The sequence below is a fragment of the Sorex araneus genome, chromosome 2, assembly GCF_027595985.1.
Source record: "Sorex araneus isolate mSorAra2 chromosome 2, mSorAra2.pri, whole genome shotgun sequence".
Taxonomy (NCBI): Eukaryota; Metazoa; Chordata; class Mammalia; order Eulipotyphla; family Soricidae; genus Sorex; species Sorex araneus.
In genome coordinates, this window is record NC_073303.1 from 310,181,485 (window position 1) to 310,203,178 (window position 21,694).

The 21,694-nt window shown below is 36.0% G+C and overlaps 1 protein-coding gene across 5 annotated transcripts in view; it reads left to right on the forward strand.

Annotated features, from left to right (window-relative positions):
• Window positions 1-21,694, forward strand: part of MECOM (MDS1 and EVI1 complex locus) — a 646,375-nt gene that overhangs the window by 307,054 nt on the left and 317,627 nt on the right. For all 5 annotated transcript variants that reach the window (XM_055129514.1, XM_055129516.1, XM_055129515.1 and 2 more), the window contains exon 2: window positions 18,063-18,400. In XM_055129514.1, the coding sequence (XP_054985489.1) occupies window positions 18,063-18,400 (338 nt within the window). The remainder of the gene's footprint in view (window positions 1-18,062; window positions 18,401-21,694) is intronic.

Below are 21,694 nucleotides of genomic sequence, written 5' to 3' on the forward strand. Positions count from 1 at the left end.
TGCCAGGTTTTAAAATTCTATTATATATTATTGCTTACAACAAATCTCAATTTGGATAGCAACATTTCAAATGTTCAGTATATTTATTGACTGTCAAATTGGGCAAGCATCAGGTTGTATAAGGAAACTGAGGTTCATATAGATTAAGGGAATTTCTTTCCCTAAGTAACATAATGAGTTAGGTGGACTTGAACCCAGTGTGATCTTCTAGTTTAAACAGAAATTGGCTTGAATCTGTGCATTACAGACATCTGAATTTACTTGCAATATTTTAGGTTGTTATCATCATTTAGAAAATGGAAATGCTATAAAGACTAATTCTATCATATAAGAATTCTTTCATGTTATTTCCAATATGTCACAGAATTCATCTTTATAAAATATGTTCCATATGAGATTTGGATTTGAGAATAATGGCTATGGTCTTCAAACTGCTTGAAATTTATTTCAATATTTATTCTTTTATATGTATATTTCTCTACTTAGAAAACATTCATTAAACATTACTCAGTGCCTGACAGTCTACTTAGCATTACTGCAGCAACAGTGACCAAATCAAAATTCCTACCCCCATGAAACTTACTTTCTATAACTTACATGTATGGTAGATGCTATAATAAATACAGAAATAATCAGATCTAGTTAGCAGCAATTATATTATTTTTTGATATCCTTTCCTGGAATAAAATATCTCCAGGGAAGAAGAAAGTATATGGGCTTGCCAGTGATAGCACAGCAGGTAGGGCGTTTGCCTTGCACGAGGCTGACCCGGGTTCAATTCCTCTGTCCCTCTCGGAGAGCCCTGCAAGCTACCGAGAGTATCCTGCCTGCACAGCAGAGCCTGGCAAGCTACCCATGGTGTATTCAATATGCCAAAAACAATAACAACAAGTCTCACAATGGAGACATTAATGGTGCCCATTTGAGCAAATCGATGAACAATGGGATGACAGTGCTACCCATGGAAGGATTTTTATCTATTTTTTAATTCTTTTTGTAGTAAATATATTTGGAGAGGATGCAGTGTGAGGAAAACTTAAACTATATTTGATTAAATTCTCTATGAGCATGTTGAGCAGCAAGCGCATATGTGGATTTCTTGTGTACTTATTAATCCTTTAATGAGGGACTAGTTTTTCAGAACATGCATTATGTACATTTATATTAATTGTGATAGAACTTTCCAGTTTAGAGGAGGAAAACGAAGGCATCTCTAACTACCATTATCAGTACTGACTTGCTTTGCCTGAAGTTTATAAGCTAACAAATATATACTAAATTTCCATTAGCTAACATCTTTTCTGGATTCTGGGGACTTTGTAGTCAATCTGGAACCTGTTCTCCCTGCCCTCTCAGTTACTGGATTTTCCAAGAGGTATGCTTTAACATCATTTGACATTTGGGCTCATTTAATTTGTGTTGTACTAATTGAACAATCCTTAAAAGACACTATATATTGACACATATTTATGTTTTTGCTTTTTATAAATATTTTGTCATGATTCTATAATGCTATTTCTTGAAGAAATTTGTATTTTTGTACCTGGAAGGAAAGAATTCAACTTAGTTGATCTTTTTCTTCAGCCAATTTGTTTGTTTGTTTTTTGGGGCCACACCTGGTTATTTTTGCTCTCCACTCTTGGTGGTGTTAGGGAACCATATGGGATTCCTGGGATTGAATCCAGGCCGGCTGTTTGTAAGGCAAGAATCTTATCTGCTGTACTATATTGCTCCAGCCTTTCAGCCAAGTATTTTTATTTGACAATTTTGAACCAAATTTTGAAAAAAAATAACAGAAAGGCTATTGTTTGAAGCGGTGATGAGATCCAGAAAGATTAATTAAAAATTTATAAATCCTTTGTACTCTGCAAAATATTGCTGGGACATTTTTTCCAAGTGACTTAATTTGATTTAACTATGTTCCAATAAATGTGTTGTTTAGGAGAGCTCAGTACTAGCCCAAAATGACATGGTAAGCATCCTTTTAGTTTATAATACATACAAGGGATATAAACCCCCCTCTGTTTTCTCATTATGCCAAATAATGGAAAGTGGAAATCACGCTAATCCTTTCTTCTATGTCTGCTATACCTCTGCAAATATGATAAACTCAATCCAATTAAAAGTCATTACCTTTCCAAGGCTTGGCTGCATTCTATAACATTTTGTTTCATAATCCTCTCGATTATCTGTCTTCATCACAAGTAGAATTTTTAACCATCTTCCATCTCAGTTTTCTCCTAATGAAGAGCAATATAACTTTTTCTGTTGAATTTGTAGTCCTTGTTTCCCGTGTCAGTCACCTAATTCTATTCAGCACAGCTTTATAGTACATAAGTAAATTCTTCCTGAGCCTTTGTCGTATGCCGGACTAGATTGTCAGTCTGATGTAATTAGTAATTTCACTTGTTCTTCTTCATGACTCTCTAAGGTGTCTTGGAAATAAGAGATTTGTTATTAAATGGTTGATGGCTTGTGGTATCTGTTGTATCATAGTTGCTAACATCTAATAGTGATAATAACTGATGAGTAATAACAATTGAAATGCAGTAGATCTATTCAATAAAACTAGCAGCGATGGTGAAAAACTTCTAAAGTTGTAGTATAAATATTATATACACTTCATTTATCCTGTCCATGGTGTATTATTTTAAACATCATAACAGGCTTCATTAGAATCATGATATCATGATATGTCCTTATTTTTCTTTCAAGTTATTATATTTTCATAGGTTTGTGCACATTGACCCACAACCCACAGTTCATTGGAATCAGCTGGGTATCTAGTACACTGATAAGTTTCTGGTTTGTCTAGGTCAGATTCTACAAAGATACAAAAATGGATATTTCAAATAACTATTAAAGTTTTAGTTATATACAAACTTAAAAAATTTGTTCAGGCACTGACATAAATTGGTGTTAGTAGTATTTCATGTTTCAGTGTTCTAACCCCACACCTATCACCCATGTCAGAGTCCTCCCACCAATGACCTAAGGTCTCCTTTCCCTCACACTGGTCCATTGGAAAACTCATTAAAGAGTACTGTAGTTTGAGTCATATGTTTACAATTGTTTTGGTCCTTATAGTTTAGATATACACAGTTGTTTTACCTCACCATTACCAAAGTGACCAACATAGTCACTTTGTTGTGACTATGTTCATGTCCTTATGTTATATCCAGTCCACTTCATCATCCCTCTCTTCACACCCTTGTGTGTGTTCTTACTTGGTATTCTCTGTTCTGTAATCCAGGGCCAAATGTTTGTCCTCATCTGATACCTTTTTATTTCTAGTTTCTCAACCTTGTCTAATTTCTCTCCCACAGAGGAATGAGATCATGTGGTATTTGTACTTCTTCCGTGGACTTATTTCACTTAACATGATACCAAACTGAAATGAATTGCATGGCTTCATCTTTTTTAGTGGCTGCATCGAATTTGCTCTGTGTAGCACAGCTCCTTTATTGTCTCATCTGTCATTGAATATTTGGGTTGTTTTCATATTTTGAATATTGGTCTCAGCACTGAATCTTTTTGAATTCATATTTTTGTGTTTGGGGATAGATACTAAGAATTGAAATCACTCTATCATATGTAAGCTCTGTTCTTTTTTCTTGAGCACTCTCCATACTGTTTCCTATAGCACTTGAACTAGACAACATTCCAACCAATAGTGAATGAGAATTCTTTTTTTAATCCCTTCCAACACTGATTGTTTTAAATCTTTTTTGATATATTTTATTCTCACTGTTGTAAGATATTTTGAATGTATTTGAATTTTCCTGATAATAAGTGATAATGAACACTTTTTTCATATACCTATTTGTAGTCTGCATGTCCTCTGTGGAAGTGGAAGTGTCCGTTCATGTTTTCCTTTAATTTTTATAGATCCATTAGTAATATTATTGGTGAGACTTGTGATTATTATATATATATAATAGATATCTGATGCATTGCTAATATTTTCTCCCGTTCAGCAGAGTGTTTTAAAATTTATTTTTTTAGAGTCTTGTGTAACTCCACCTTAAATAGAAACTTGGTAAAGAAGATTTATTGAGATAATTCATAAAATAATTAGCAAATCACAAAATAAATAACTGGGAATATTTTTGTACCAGAGAATAATTACTGATATATGAAACTGTCATTTACATAATGCTAATTAGATGTAAAGTAGTTTGATTTAATTCATACTATTAAATATGAAGTTACCGATATCTGGGTTTTGGAATTCCTTTTTATAAAAAGCCTTTATAAATCAATAAGTTTGAGTTTTTGAGTTTTTTTTACTCTATAAATTCAACTTTCAGTACTTATTTTACTACTTTATTTTTTATTTAAGTTACATTGGCTTTTAAGCATATGTGGGCATTATTTAAGGAAGAACTGTCTGAGGGCGTCCAAGAGATAAGTCAATGATCTAAGTTCATGCTTTGCGTGCAGAAAGTTTAGGTTTGATTTAACCACCACATAGTTTCCTGTCAGGACCTTTAAAACTAACCAAATAGTGAAAGAAATTTTGAGAAAAAATATAAGAGCCTATCTATTCCATGACTTTTAAATTATACTATAAAACTGTAGCACTGCACTGTAGCACTGTCATCCCGTTGTTCATCGATTTGCTTGAGCGGGCACCAGTAACGTCTCCATTGTGAGACTCGTTACTGTTTTTGGCATATTGAATATGCCACAGGTAGTTTGCCAGGCTCTGCTGTGCGGGTGGGATACTCTCGGTAGCTTGCCTCACTCTCTGAGAGGGACGGAGGAATCGAACCCGGGTAAAACTACATAATAAAACCACAATGGTACTGGAATAAAATCAGACTTCCAGATCTATGAAATATGATTGAGAATCCAGAAATACTATTTGTTATGTGGGCAGTTAATTTACGATGTAGGAGTCAAGATCATAAAGTTGAAGTAGAAAAACCATCTTCAACAAATGGAGTTGTGGAAACTGATTAATCACATGCAAAAGAGTAAAACTGGACCACCACCTCACACCACACAAGCACTTTTAAAATTTTTGTTATTTTAGTCTACTTAAAGTTAAGAGATCCTGCAAGATTGGTGGGGCTAATTAATGAGTTACTTATACTCAGCTTGTAACATTCAGCACTATTCTAGTACCATCTTCTAAATAAAGCTCTAAGATCAGACCATATATTTTGTTTAATTATAAGTCAAATCTAAGCAACTTGTACAGTTCTAGGTACAATATGATATCAGTTAATACATTTTGGTGTGGGTAAATTAATAAATCTGAGAGGCATAATCTTTAGCCAAAATTTGCTCTTTTAGTCATCTTGTTTCCCTTTTAATTCTAGAAAAGAATTTTAACCTGGTTATTTTTGTAGATATCCACAAAATTTAATTTGGGATGTGGAATGAAACATTCACACAAAATCTTTAAGTTTGGGGGCTTCTGTTTAATCCTTCACTTTTGGGAGCCCACCAAGGATTTTGAAAGTCAAATGTGTATTTATTCCACAGAGGAAACTTTATCAAGCAGTGCAAAAGTTTACTGGCACTAGCTGTTGATATAATAGGTAGTTTAAATCCTGCTAACTGCAAATAATTTTTCAACAGAGTTTATGATCGTGGTAGAGCTTAGTGAGGCAGAAGTACAGATAACATAAATATTTCAACAAAAGCCTTTTGTACCGGAGCCGTAAATAAATTAGACTCAGTTTGTAAATAAATTTAGTTTTTGCTAGCAAACATTTATAATCCTCTCTTGCTGCAAATGATATTAATTTATATGAAAGACACACTGAATGCTTTTTTTTTTTAAAAGTCAGTTCTCATTAGGAGGCAGTGCCTGGTGCCCATCAAGTGTTTTAGACTGTGTGACTCAATTAGACATGAAGGATACTGTACAGACCACCTCATGCTACCAGTTGTTGTACATGTTGATAATGACAATTTCCAGAGACCATGCATAGTTTGGTAGTCTACAATGTTGTCATATTATATCATTCCCTTAAATACCTAGCTTGTGTTACCACTTAAGAATGTTGAAATTACCCCTTCTCAAATCATAAGTGCCATTTAGTAAATGTATATATATATGTGCATAGCACATCTGTTCATATTTTCTGAAAAAATTTTTTAATTAAAGTGTGCAAGGATTTCTCAAATTTAAAAAGCTTTGTTTTCAATGACATCCCATCATTCCTCATGGTTCTGAATGATTTTGTAATTAATTTGATGTAGTGTCATGAAACTAAATATGGGGCATTTAAAACATTAAAAAGGGTGAGAAAATTGTATTCCTTAGAACCACTTAAATGTAGTTTACACTGAAGATACTCTCTTTTCAATGAGACAATCAGAGTTCAAATTGAAATAAACCAAATCAAAAAAATTTTCCTACAAAATAACTAAATTTGGGAATCTTTATTGTCTTTTCATTATCCATCTTTGTGAGAATAAAGAAAAAATCCATCCTTTTTGAAAATAAAGCCTGATTTTGAGACTTTAACAGAATTTAATTCCTTGAGGCTTTTTTTTGGTTCTTATTAAACCAAGAGTATAGGTAGATTAGTGTTTAATTGCTCTTTCACATTCATTTTTATTGGCAACAATTACTACAACTTCCTCTTCTGCCAGACATGCATGATTATTTTCCTTTTTTTAACGTATGACTCCTAGGAGTAAAACTCTTCTGCTCTGTAGTACTGGGGAAGGCTCTGCCTAAAGTCAGTTGTTTGAATGAATGACTTTGAACTTAGTTCCACCGTTAAATCCTGCGCACCGCTTTTTGCTTACCCTATGGTAGAAAGTAGAGGTCAGTCTCATTTGCCAAAGTTCTGAGCTTTTTTTTGGCGGGGGGAATTGTAAGTATTATCACCAAGTTTGTATTAAAATTCAATCTCTTTTTTACAAAATGTGTTTCTCTCACTGCCCCCTTCCTTTAGCTGGTAGCTCCTGAATTTTGGTCTCTCCTTTAGAGGCCAGAGGGATCTCTGCCAAAAGCCACCAAGCCACACATAGGTAATTACAATAAACAAGTTGGGGGCGCTCATTTCACATGCGGAGTTGAATGAGGCAGGGCTGTGGTCCAGTGGATCCCACTTACACCTCTGTTCAATGGCGCATTAATGCACCCTCATGCTCTCCTCTTCTTCTCCCACTCCCTGAATGATTATTTTTTTTAATGAAGCAAATCAGGTCTCTCTTTAGAATGTAAGGGCCTTCAGCTTTCTTCTGAAACCACCATCAACAACATAAACAAATTAGAGGCAGTAAACCACATGCTCTGCCCACACATAAACCACAGTCCTCACCAGAGGGCAGTCTACTTAATGTGAGAATAACAGCCCAGTTTTATAAGCCTCTACTGGGAATAAATTCCAGTTTCACTGGTTAGAGCAAAGCTGGGCAGCCAGAATACAGAGTACAGTTGGGAAAGGCCAAAGCTAGTCTCAAAGTGCCTTTCCAGGAAACACTTTTTGTATTTCTAGAGCCTTTGGTGCACCGTTCCTTGACCATTCTTTAGTGTTCACTGTGTCGAATGGGGCTAGCTTTAGAGAGAACTAAACTGACCCACGGCATTGTTTTTTGTGGGGAGGGAAGAAGGGGTCTCCAAAGCTGAGACTCTCCAGCTCAGACTCTCAAAGCTACTCTAGCCTGTGGAGACATATTGATGACTTCAGACTTCTGCATTTGTGCCATTCCTGCTGCACCCACATGCAGATGACATATTTTACAGTCCTATGTCTTGATCCACACGGGAGTTGTAAAGTATTCTCTATACCTTCCTGATGCTGATATGCTTCCTTTCCTGACAATGCTTAGTCCTCAACTAAAGTGTCCAGCCCTAAACTAATGTGTTCCGTCATCAGTAAATTCCTGCCTGTGATAGTCTTTTCTTAAATACCTGTTTAAACAGTAATTTAGATAAGAGTGTCCCATTTGTGTGCAACAGGAAATGCCTGCCTTCTTTTAGATATGCTGGCAAATAATTGCTGTAGATATGGTTTAAATACTGAAAGGCAGTACGCTGAGGAATAACCACCCAGTCTGCTGTGACAATTTCAGGGCATTTATATTTTAGTCTAAATGAATCTGAAATAAAATCATGGTGGGGGTATAAAAAATTATTAGAGAAACTATCAAGTCAGATGTTGCTTAAGTCAGTCAAGTGTGTATTGCTAAAAGACAGTTGAGGCATATAATTATTCTGTAAATGAAATGTGATCTGATAAGTTTCTCTGACCTGGTCATTCCAGTGGTCTTGGTGATCCTGACTTCCTAACAACGGAATAAGCCAAACATTAACCAGGTCTTGTTTTTTTTTGTAGAGTCAGATTCAGAAGCTTTAATATCTTTCTCTAGCTGTTTTAGATTCTGTAAGTAGATGCCAGTGATTTTCACAGAATCACTATTGTGAGTTTTCTAGCAATTTCTTTTTATAATACTTTTTTAATAATTTAGTTCTGGTCCAGACAGGAAGTTTTGGAAATGGCAAAACCTATTTCATAGTAGCTTAGAAGCTACCCGGGTAGTTTTAAAACCATACTTGTTTAGTGAAATCTTAGTTACTAGTTGGAAGTTACTATGAGAGTGAAGGACTCAGTCATACTTAGAAGTAGCCATACAAGCCTATCATTTGGTCCCTTACTTTCACTATATGTCATATGTTTTTGCAATCTCCCTTGATTGCCTCCCTCACTTGCCACGTACTTTTTTTTTTTTAAAAAAAAATAAACACTGGAAATAAAAGTTCTATGACAAAGAGATGGACAGGAAAAGTACAAGGAAGTAGCAAATATTCAAGGTGCAAGGAAGCTTAGAAGGTCATTAAAAAAATTCCATGTGCCAAGTCATGTTAGACAGGATATTTCACAAAAACAAAGGTCTACAAGACAAAGATTCTACCAATACAGTCAGGAGACTCTATGGAGGTCTGTATTTTTTCATTCCTCTGTAGAGGTAACATAGTCTTAAAAGCCATGTTCACCTGCAGCTATCCTCTACTAGAGGCTTCTGTTTCCTAAGCCTGTACCTCTGCACCATACCCTAGTCCATCTTTGCTTGTCAGATTTCAGGAAATTCGTTTTCGTTGCTTTTGCCTGTTTGCTATTCTTTTTGTAGGGATCTTAAGTGTCATTTTGGGGGACTAGTTACACAGAATAGTCGGATAGTCCAATTCGTGACTTCTTTCTTTGTTCTCCTTGCTTGTACCTCAGGCATAACTGGGGTTTGGTTCTTTCCCGAGCCATTGATGGTGTTGGTGCAAAGCTCCTGAGGTGTTTTGCTCTGTCACAAGCCTGCTGCTCTCACCACTCTGGAATTGTCTTAACGAGGGCAGAAGAGCATGTCCGTTTTGAATTTTGGAAGGAAATTGAGGTCTTCCTCCTTCCTTTCCCCGCCCCACCATTAGCAGTCACAGACAGACTCATGGACTCGTGTTCATGTGCTCACGTCCTCCCAGGAGGTCTGCGGCGGGGCTTTGAGGTTTGGCAGAGCCGAGTCCCCGCCTAGAGCTGGGCACGCATCCTCAGCTCACAGCCACGTGTAATCCTTCCTGTCTGCTCGCAAGTTGGGCACAAAGTGCTTGCGCTCGGGCCCACCCTCTTCTTTAGCAGCAATTAACCTTTACTACAGAACTTCCTTTGAAGTTTGCTCATGTTTTTATTACAAAACTGCAATAAGGAACATAATGGGGGGAAATGTCTAAATTTCTGAGTTACCTAATCTGTTCAATTCCCCAGTTGGTCTCCTCCTGGCAGTGGTTTCACGTACTTATGATCTCAACCAGTCTGCCCCAGATCTCATACCATGTTTCTGTCTCAGCCTATTTTTAAGATTAGTGAGCGCACATGCACACACATTTCAAAAATACATGAAGGTGTGTATTATTATATGCATAATGTGTATTTTCTGAGTGTAAAGAACTGATTTGTTGTTTAATGCCTACAGAAATTACATTATCATCAAGCTACGTATAAGCCTTTAGCATCATTCAGTTACTTGAAGCCATTTAGTTGTTAAATAATTTCTCAGTGAACCAACGTGAAGAGAGGGAAGGTAATTCATTTCTGTTAGTATTGTTAATGATAATGCTGAGTGATAAGTACTATGATGGGTACAGAATTGCTCTGAATGGGGAAACTCAGGATTTTGAATGGCATCTGCCCAGAAGATTTGCAGTTAAACTAGGCAGAGAGGCCAAGTGAAACAAATGGTGAGTTATATAAAACCCACAAAAAGAGAAGGCATTTTAGTCCAGCCTTGCAAATAAGAACCAAAGAATTATGGGTGAAATGGCATTTTTTTCTAGCCCGCTGTTCATAGGAGCTCAAATAAATGAAATCATTTTTCTCTGCTTTTCACTCAGCAGTAAATCATTTAGTAATCCAAGGTTGGTAGAAAAGCAACTCTGAAATTCAAAGAAAATACCAGATAATTCTTTTTTTCCTTTATATAGGTAAGAACTTTCTAAGAAATATGTGAAAACCTTAAAGGAAAAATAGACTTTGTTTTAAAAAACATTTTTAAATAACGAAAACATGACTAAAAAACAAATGCTAAATGTCCTACTGGGTAAAGAAGGAAAAACTTTATCAAAGAATAATTTTAATTTTTTAATCAAAGTTATTAAGACCTTGGTCCCTGAGCCCTGCCAGGAGTGATTCCCGAGTGCAGGGTAAGTCCTGAGCATTGTCCAGTGTGACTCCTAGAAACACATATTGTTAAAGGCCAATAAAGTCTACTTTTTAAAAGACAAAAATGAATAATTTACAAAAGAAGAAATAAGAATCACACATGGAAATACTTGGTTTCAAGAATTCCTTGCACATGAATGGACACAATAGATAATTGTATTAATACATTAAAAAAGCAAACATGATAATAAATGTCAGTATAATTATAGGAATACAAATTGATAGATACCTCTAAAAATAGTCTGTCACTTTTTAGTAAGTTTCCTTACAGGACTCTAAACCAAAGATATTAAAATGGTTGAACATAAATACTCACATGAAAGGGTATTCATTTCAGTGGTGATATTTACAGTATCAGAAAATAAGAAAAACATAAATAAATACCATGGAAATAGTTGAATTATTGTGGACTTGTGTGTAGGATGACATTACTTTGTCCTCTCCCCCTTGCCATGAGTAGCTTGTCCCGGTTTCCCCTGGAGTTTAGGCTTACCTCAGTCACACCCATCAAGGTGTTCCCGAATCTCTCCCATCCCTTTGTTTAGCTATAATCACTTCTCCATGCTCTCTTCCCCAAAAGAGTTAATCCGAGGCTTTCCCTTAATCTGACTCTGCTAATTTGTAAGGTCAGACCTTCCTAGGATACTGAATTTATATTATATAAATTAATATTGCCTTTCTCCTCTTCTTGTGCCTTTTGAGTAATTTACTTTAAAGCAATGTCCTTTTTGTATGGACACGAGTGTAGGATTACATAGCTTCAGGTAGTTTAGGTTCATTGGGTTACTCCCGTCACAGTGCTCCCATTCCTCTGTGTTTATTTGTAGCTTCTTTCTAAGTGTTCCGTTGACTTGTAAATAATGTCTTTCTCTTCTCCTTGAGTCCTTTGCATAGCTTATTCAGAGCAAGTCCTTTTTGTATGGACAAAGAAAGACATCTATTAATATGCCTTTGCAATTGGGATTTAATTGGCTTTGAATATTATTAATTCCTGGGCTTCTGCTTTCTTGACTGTAGCCTTGGTTGCCCTTAGTTCCTAGCCCTCAAAAAGGTAGGGTCCCAACAGGGGATGAGACGGACCCAGGGCAAGCGGTAGGGCCTGGCCAAAGTGCCTCATTCTTAACTATAAGTTAAGAGTCTGAGCATGGACAAGTGTTGTCATGATCTTAAAAGTAATGACGAGACTAGGACCCTGCTAGGGATAGGAAAGACTAATCTGGCCTGGGCACTGTAGTCTGAGATTGAGATGACCCCAGGAGAGCAATTCTAAAAGTTTAATGTATCTCTTGCTATGCCCATACAAAACGATTAATATTATGAATGCTCATATGTTTGTTGGACAAGGAGAGGAGAAACACAACCATGGGATTTCATCATTGATGGGTCCTGCTGAAGAGTATCTGTCCTAGAGAATAGGTGTTCTGCTATTGTTATTGAACCTTTTGTGCCTAGCATTTTATTTTCGTAAACAACACCTGTTTCTTGTTAATTGCACCTTGCTTCGAAAACAACTCCTAATAAGGAAATAGGATGTCCTGTCACGCCCACAAGGTGTAACTAGCCTATCAGCTGTAGACACTTGAGCATAAACAAGCAGCTAGAGGGATAAAAGGGGGGAAGTCACCTAGCTAGAGGCTCCTCCTCGTTCGTCCCACGTTCCTCCTCCTCGTTTCTCCTCTTTCCCGTTTCCCCTCCTTCCCAATGCATGAGGTTCTCTGAATAAATCGCTGCAAGAAGAATCTCCGGGTTGCGTGTTTTTTACACATGAGAAGACAATATTGTGCTTTTGTAACTTGGGATTTATTTGGCCTCCAATATTATTCCCTCCCGGGCATCTGCTTTCTCCACTTAAGCCTCAGGTGCCCTCAGTTCCTAGCACCCAAAAAGCAGGGTCCCGACGACAGATGGGACGGATCCAGGGCAAGCAGTGAGTTATGTGCTACCCTGGCATCGAGATGGGCCTGGCCAAAGTGCCTAATGCTTAACTATAAGAGCTTGATCATAGACGAGTACTGTCATGATCCAAAAGTAATGATGAGACTAGGACCCTGCTAGGGATAGGAAAGACTGATCTGGCCTGAGCACTATAGTCTGAGATTGAGATGGCCCCCAGGAGAGCAATTCTATAAGCTTTAATGCATCTCTTATTGTGTCCATACAAAATGATTAATATTATGAATTCTTATATGTTTGCTGACTGAGGAGAAGAGAAACACTCATGGGACTCTGCCCTTGGGTGGATCCTCCTGCTGAAAGAGAATTAAGTCCACAAGAGAAGCATCCCCTAAGGGAAAGGAACCTTACCCTATTGATTGTGACCACACCTAGGTGTAGACCCCAACCCCTCATGCTGGGGAGATTTAACTAGTCTGTAAGAGTGGGTTGGGGGGCCAGATCCAGAGATCCAAAGAGAGATCCAGAGCTGGGAGAGAAGCGGAGAGAGAATGAAATAAACTGATCGAGCAATCAGTTTGGCCTTCTTCCTTCTGTCGCCTGCCCTCGACCGACAGCACACACAGCGGTTCCTGGGCACCGAACACAGGCGGTGAGACAGAGCCGCCCGGAGAGCCCTCGAGTGCACTCGCACCTCAGCGAGCTTAAGTTTTTTACACTTGTGTAATTCAGTAATTACATGTAGTTTTAGAAAACTTTTTTTTTTTAAATCTGGCCAGTACCAGGGATAAGTGTAAGAGCTTGTGCATGCGATATGTGTTCTCTACCACTTGAACTATATCCCTGACCCTTAAAATATATTTTTAAACATTAAGGAAGTGTTTAAAAATAAAGTGAAAGTGGGAAAAACTTTTCACATCATATGGTAACAGTTTTGAAAAATAAATAAGGAAACCTACCTTTTGGAAGAAAGTTTCCACAGAGTTCAAGGCAGAAATGGATTTGGACATCAGTATCTGGTCCTCGCTGACGCTGGAGGAGCTGCTTAGCATCCTTCTGCATCAGAATCCACTTGGTAAAAAGCAGCAACACAGGTGTTTGGGCGATATATATGCCTAAAATGGAAAATAATTCTTATCATGATTTTCTCACTGAAATTTGAGCATAAAAATGAGAAGAGATAAATAGAGATGTAGCACTGGACGTTATTTTTTATTCATACTTGCACTAAGTATCTGCATATTTGCACATACTTAGCTGAAAACATAACACGCTATTATGTTTTCAGGATAAGACACAGCTCAAGAGTTAATTAAGAGTTAACCAATGTGAGTTCATTCAGAATCATCGAAAGAAATTGTGATTCTAGCTTGGTCTCCAAGGAGAAATGTATAACACTTATGATAAAAGTTAAAGAAGCTTTTTGTTCTAAGAGTATTTCCCCAATCATTCACATCAAATCACACAATAAGCATAGCTCTGTCCTCGCTCAGTTAATGACAATCCTAAGGGAAGGAGTAGCAAATCCAGTAGCAGGTGGTAGCTCAGTGGAAGTTGCTGATATTATTTATCTTTATGGGATCACTGATGAATATAGTATGTCTTACCTGATACCTCTTGTAAATGCAAACAATCTGTCAGTATGATATCTAAGCAGTGTTTTAATTAAATGTAGTTACAGCTAAGAAAAGAATCTACCAATTTCCCTCCAATAATAGATATTTAATGGAGATATGATAGTTTAGGTCTTTTGCTAGTAAGATGAAATGTCTTAGTAATTTTTTTGATAGTTCTTTAGTAATAAGCCTGGAGGCACCGGTTTATTTTGGTTTATGCAAATGTCCAGTGCAGAATGATAAACTGCTCCTGTTGAAAATTTCATAATGCCATATTACATTGAAATAGTGTTACGTGTTTTGGTATGTAAAACTCAGCAGTTTTGTATTTTCAGGGTTTTCTTTGTGTCACCAAAAACATTTTTATACTTAATTCAGATGATACTAGATTAACAGTGGCTTGAAAATAAATTGCCTGGGCTTACATATACATTTAATACCTGAATGTCGGTGAATAGTTTCGTTAGTCTTTTTCCTGGATTTGCTTGACCTATATAAGTTATTCTTTAGGTTTAATTGGAATTTTTTGCTATTGTAAGCAGAATTGCACTCAGGCTTTCAATCCAAAATCTTCTGCGCAGCAGTCTGGGCACACATGTATATTTTGTCTCCACAGGAATCGAAATCCAAATGCAGTCCTTTAAATTATGCATGGGGAGAGTTTGTGGGTAACTCAAAGGTTATGGGGTCAGCAGTGTTATGGGAGGGCCCAGATGGGTTTTTCTCGATCCTTCTTGATCCTTTTCTTTTTTTAACCATTGAGATCACTTTGATGGAACTGCAATATGAATGATGTAACCCTTTGAGGAAATAGAAGAAATCATAGTGACCTTTAATGCATAATTACTGGAAGAAATAATTCTATCCATTTGGATGGTTTTTGTTTCCTGCTGCTTAAAGGGACAAGTCTGCAGCTTATATGGTATCTTACAATTTATAGCTTTTACTTTTTGGAAAGAACAAAATCTTCACAAAGAGATAAATTCCTTTAGGAAGCTGTTAAGTAACTTTTAACTTTGCGGTAGTATAATGTAACAATTCTATTGGGTTTAAAAAGTATGGTTGTATCAAGAGTGTTAATGAAATTTTTATTCTGGTTGAAGTGCAAAATTTCCCCAAAGGATAAAATTTAGATAGATCAGGGACATTTTGACCTTGAGCATCTTCCTTTAATAATTTTTCACTGGGACATAAATTATTAAAATAATTTCTTTTGCTATAATGTTGGGAGAAGTGTTTGTAATCTGTTGTGTTTCTCCTATATTTAATTAAAATATTGTTTAATTTAATAATTGAATTAAATTATGTTAGTTTAGTTGTTTATTTAGAAAGTATTTACTAAATACCATTATGTAGGTGACTTGTAGATTCCAAAGAAGTGTGTTTTGACATATTTCCGAAATGGCGTTATAGCAGTCTTTCATATTAAACTCAAAATAGGAATTCATGGTATCATTTGATCATCAGACTGAGGGGGTAATTTTACAGCAATTCAAGGCAGAGAGAGACCTATGTTAAATAGAATTGTGAGGAGACAAGTTCCAGTTTGACTTGGAAGGATGGCTAGAAGCTGGATGGACAGAGGAACATAGGATAACCAAGAAGAAAGAAGTACTGGGGAACTGTTCAGTGCTCAGAAAATAGGACACGCTCCTTCTAGCCTGGGACTCTCTAGAGGAATGTTGAGAGTAAGAAAGGGAATGTATTTTTTTTCTTTGTTTTTTTTTTTTTTTTCGGGGGACACCTGTTTGTGCTTAGGGCTCACTCCTGGCTCTGTACTAAGGAATCAATCCTGGAAGAGCTTTCAGGACCATAATGTGGTGCTATGGATGAAACTGGGATTGGCTATGTGTAAGGCAAGTGCCTTATCCTCTCTATTCTCCCCCCAGCACCAAGAAAGAGAGAATCTTTTAAAAATCTAAGATACTGGGAGTTATTGGAGATTATTGTACAGGGAAAATAATGTACCAGGAAGATAAATCCAAGTTTAATGCCGAGGAATATTGGAAAGAAGTGAGAGGACTGTAGTGATAAAGGGATTAAAATAAAATGGAAATATGTATTGAAAGAAAGGAATAAAGATACAGTTATTGCAAAAAAGAATTAATACCTTTAATCATTGAATAAGATAAAGGAAATGCTATTTTAAAGTTTTAAAATATGGTCAATTAGGGGTAATTATTCTTAATGGAACTGAGGCAAGTAGCAGGAGACTTTACAGGGGAGTGTTAGTGTAGTGTGCAAAGTTTTGAAAATGCTGAACTTAAGTTGTAATGAGCTCGATGTTGAGACTAAATATGCCATAGATTTAAGGTTGTGTTTTAGAGTTTAATTCTGTACTTGGTTTATGTGATATTATTTTATTGTTGAATCAATAACCAAGTGCCTAATTAGAACAAAATTTTGAGTATATTATCACTGTATGTACATCAGAAAAATTTTAGGAGCCAGTATTTGATGAACAATTGTTAATGAGTTTATAAAAAATAAATTTCCATAATGAGTAAGAAAAGGAATTGGGACTTAAAACAATGCTTTCTGTTCTCTGAATTAAATATCTTGGGAAATTGATAATTTAAGGATTTATATTTTGCATAATATCTGAGGCTATCATAAAACTGAGGCTAAAATTGCTTCACATTTCCTTGTACCTGTGTAGGCTGTGTTAGAATCCCTAGGATGGGAACTTGAGGCAGCCCATTTTACAATTGGGTGGTTGTAACTGAAATCTGTCTCCTTATAATTTTAACCCATTGTAGTTCTCACCCTAAAGTCAACAAATCAAACAAATAAATGATGACCTAATCATAATCATAGAGTAACAAACATGTTTATATGCTTTTAACACAACAAAAATTTCTGTGAACTTCTGGGAAAATGAGGCTCATTATCTCATTATTCCTTCCCAGGCTGTGTAACACGAAGGGCTGCTATGGTACATTCCATGTAGTTCAGGTGTCAGGGGCTACTCAGCTTTGAGGAGTTCTCAGAGCCATTACTAAGTGTCCAGTCCTGGTTCGTTATTCTGTTAGTCCCTCAAAGTTCTTGTAATGAAGGGCATTGACCCATTAAGAGGCTCTCTGCCCTCTACTATTTCAGTTTGCAGGAAATTCCTTCTTTTTGAAGGAGCCAAGCACCCCTCTTCTCTGTTTCCCCCTCTGGAAAACCTATCTAATTTCTAGAATAAATTTATCTTTTACAAACGTCTAGAGGAATTGCTAGCTCCGAGTAATTTTAATTTTTGCTCTGTGTTAAGTTATTGAGGCAAGGAAATGCCAAGGACCTGGTGATGTGTTTGAAATGGAAAGGAAAAATAAAGAAAAACAAACATAAATTAATATTCCAATAAATAATTCTGTCATACAAATTTAAGCCTTGCTGCACATGGCAGGCTTTGGAATCTTTGATGGCTTTTCTTACATTTCATTCCAAGATACCAATGCATAATACAATTTTACACACAGTGTACAATAATACTAGCTCCTAATTTGGCATGTTTTTGTGGGGTTACATACATGTGTGTACTTTTTTAGTATTTGTGTACTTGTATTATTTTATTGTGTACTTGCACTATTTTATTTAGTCCAATAATTAAATTGCTCATTGTTTATCCGTTGGATGATGTATTGAGCCAGTCCATGAGAATATTGACAGTTGAAGATTAGTTGATTTGATTTATAGATTCACCCCGATAAAACAGAGATAATAATTCCTCCCCCTCTTCATCTGTGAATAATAGAGAATTTATTGTGGACATATTTTAACAATAGACTTTCCTATTTTTTGTTAGCCAAGAATGACATGGCAGCTGTTTACTGAGTTGTGAAATTTTGTTTCTCTTCTATCAGTTGGAATTTATGAAGTTTTTGTTTATTCACAGGTAATGAGTGTGTTTATGGCAGCTACTCTGAAATTACCCTGGAAGAAATGCCAGATGCAGATGGAGTAGCCAGCACTCCCTCCCTCAATATTCAAGAGCCGTGCTCTCCAGCTACATCCAGTGAGGCATTCACTCCAAAGGAGGGCTCTCCTTATAAAGCGCCCATCTACATCCCTGATGACATCCCCATTCCTGCTGAGTTTGAACTCCGAGAGTCAAATATGCCTGGAGCAGGCCTAGGGATATGGACCAAAAGGAAGATTGAAATAGGTGAAAAGTTTGGGCCTTATGTGGGAGAGCAGAAGTCACACCTGAAAGATCCTAGTTATGGATGGGAGGTAAGAATTTATTATTTATATATTTATATAAACTCATATATAAATAAGATATTTAAGTGACTATAAGTAAGGATTCTATTTTGTTTCACATTACCTTCCAATAATCTTTACAAATAAAAAAACCTGTATGGCCTCTCTTCTTGATAAAAATAAAACATTATTTAATAATACAGTATGATAGTAGGAAACTCAATAAATGACCAAAGGACACTATCAAGTTGAAAACATACAAAACGAAACAAATAGTGTCTTATAGTTAATATTTGTAAACACTGCATAGGAATATTTATAGGGTGTGTGGCATAAACAAGAAATGTCATTATTATGCATGTTCATTTTACCTTTCCTTTGGGGGATGGTGCTTGGAATATTGGATGAAACATCTGTTTTTTCCATTTTATGACCATGAGTCAAGTTGTTTTTACTTTGGCTCTATGTGTTCATTTACTTTGTAAACTTCTAATACATTTTGCTTTTCTTGTGATAATCTTTTGATTCCACATAGTTCTGAATTCTGTGATGATTCAGTATATTCAAATTTATTTGATTAGCAATTTATGCATAAAACTGACAGCTAAATACCCCAACATGAAAACAAGTCACTGTCAATAATTAACAATGAAAAGTGAAAAAAAAAATGGTCTAATTATAAAATCCAAATAAATTTCATTTCAGTAGATACAGGTATCTGTTATCTTTCTGTTTAACAATTCTATACATCTTTAATATATATATATATATTGAGTGTGTCTGAGTAAATATTTTGCATATGTGCAGCTATATATGTGGAGTATACATGTGCACATATGCATATATGCACACATATTATATATACTTACATATACATTCAGTATCCATTTTATAATTTCTACATGGTCAAGAAAGTAGTTTGGGAGATGTGATTGACCTTTGGTTTTAGAATATTTTAGTTAGACAGAAATCAGATATACTACATGTTTTTTCTTGGTATATTTTCTTAACAATTCTTGTTCAAATTCTCAAATGCTTAACTTTTAAGTTAAGATTTGGATTTGATGTTATTACAAGTGAGAAATTTCATTAGTTTTATTCTTAGGCACAGCTTTGGTAGAATTGTGGTTTAGCTACATTGCCTTTAGACATGCATATTGATAAGAGATTTTTTAAAAACCACTGTAGCATTAAGTGATATGTGAGTTGAATGCGTTTTAAACCAAATGCGTACAAGCTTTACGTCATTATTGTTCACCTTAAAATAATGACTATAAACATGGTAGTAATAAGTAACTCATTAAACTTTTATTACAATCTCTAGAGTTAAACAACAAGTGTAGTACTGTGAGAGATTTCCAAAAGGCTTGGAATAAACCAAAGGTTAATGAAATCACTTTGCAATTATAGGGTTAGTAAATGCAGGATTATGTCTCTTCAAACAGTTTATCTATGAATTAAGCATTTAAATCTGAGGAAAACTACATTTAGAGGAAATTTTAAAATGATGGGTGCTTTCCTTCTTGTAGGGTCTTCAATATATAAATGGAGAAATATATATAAATGGTTGTTTTCTTTATGTTAACATTAAGTTGTTTTAATCCTTGGAATTCAAGATATGTGTGTAAATTGTTCATTACTAGCTAAGGAACACCCATTGTTTTTCTTCCATATATTCAGTTCACTCCTCTTCCTCCTCCTCCTCCTCTCCTCCTCCTCCTTTTATTCCTCTTTTCTTTCTCTTTCTTCCTCTTTCTCCTCTTCCTCCTCCTTCTCTCCTCCTCCTCCTCTCCTCTTCTTCTCCTCCTCTCCTCCTCCTTCCATCCTCCTCCTTTCCTCCTACTCCCTTCCTCCTCCTTTTCCTCTCCTCCTCCTCTCCTCCTCCTCCTCCTCTTCTTTTCTCCTCCTCCTTTTCCTCCTTATCCTCCTTCTCTCCTCCTCCTCCTCCTCCCATTCTCCTCCTCCTTTCTACCTCAACCTTCTCCTCGTTCTCCTACTTCTTCCTCCTCCTCTTCTTCTTTTCTCCTCTTCCTCCTCCTCGTTCTCCTTCTTCCTCCTCATCTTCTTTTCTTGTCTTCTTCCTCCTCGTTCTCCTTCTTCTTCCTCCTCTTCCTTCTTTTGTTTTGGATCTCACCTGGCTGTGCTCAGGGCTTCTGCACTCAGAGTTTACTCCTGACAGGACTTGAGGAACCATATGTGGTTTTGGGGATTGAATCCAAGTATACCCTGTGCAAGGTCTAAGCAACCTTTCTGCTGTACTATCTCTCTGGCCCCTTGGCCCCTTGACTCTTATTCTTCACCATTTCAATGATTTCATCACTTTTGAGAATGGGCTTATCTACTCTACATGTTATGAACAAAACAGGGAAAGAATTTTTGTGTCTGTGTTTTTCACAAACTTTGAAAAAGTATTCTTGGAGAAGCAATTGAATTCTTGACTAATATTTTTTTCTTTTAAAACTCTTACACTGGTTAATACAAAATCCTACCTTGAGCAACAAAAACACTTTCACAGAGGGATCTCATCCTATGCAGGTGGGCTTTTTAGTAATGATTTTAATGGCATAGTTTACTTCAACTGCAGTTTTCTCCCCCTTTTTATTTGGCTAAACAGGTAACTGTGATAAGCTAATGTGAACTCTATAGTTGATAGATATTCATTAAAAAATGATGAGTTAAAAGAGAACAATACTTAGGTCAAGAAAAACAAATACATAAACACAGGGTATGAAAATAATCATAAGGTTTATTCTATTGTTGCTTTTTAAAAATTGTAGCTGATACTATAGACCCTTATCACCACCAGAATTCCCAAGATTTTCCACACCATCATCGTATTACTTTAAGTTCTCATCTTCCACTCTTCTACTTGGTAACCTCGGTTGTGTAGTCAGGCTCAAGGGTTCTATCTAGCTGGATATTGGCTACTGTTCATTCCTTTCCTTTGTTTCTTTATATGAGTGAAATCATCAGTACGTGTCCCTTTTTCTCTTAATCCATTTAACATGACCCCATCTAGCTCCATCTATGTTATACCAAAAGACAAAATTAGTTCTTTTCTTATAGTTAAGTGGCATCACATTGTGTGTATATATATATATGTATATGTATATATATATATATATATACAACTTCTTTATTCCCATGTCTATCATCAGATACTTGGGTTGTTTAGTTTGATTATTGTAAATAGCACTGTATAGAGTGTAGGTTGTGTGTTTTTTTCCATCAGATTTTACACTAAATGCTTTCCCTACAAAACACAGACTATCATAAATGAACAAATTATTGCTATCTCCATCACTATCTATACTCATTTCTTCT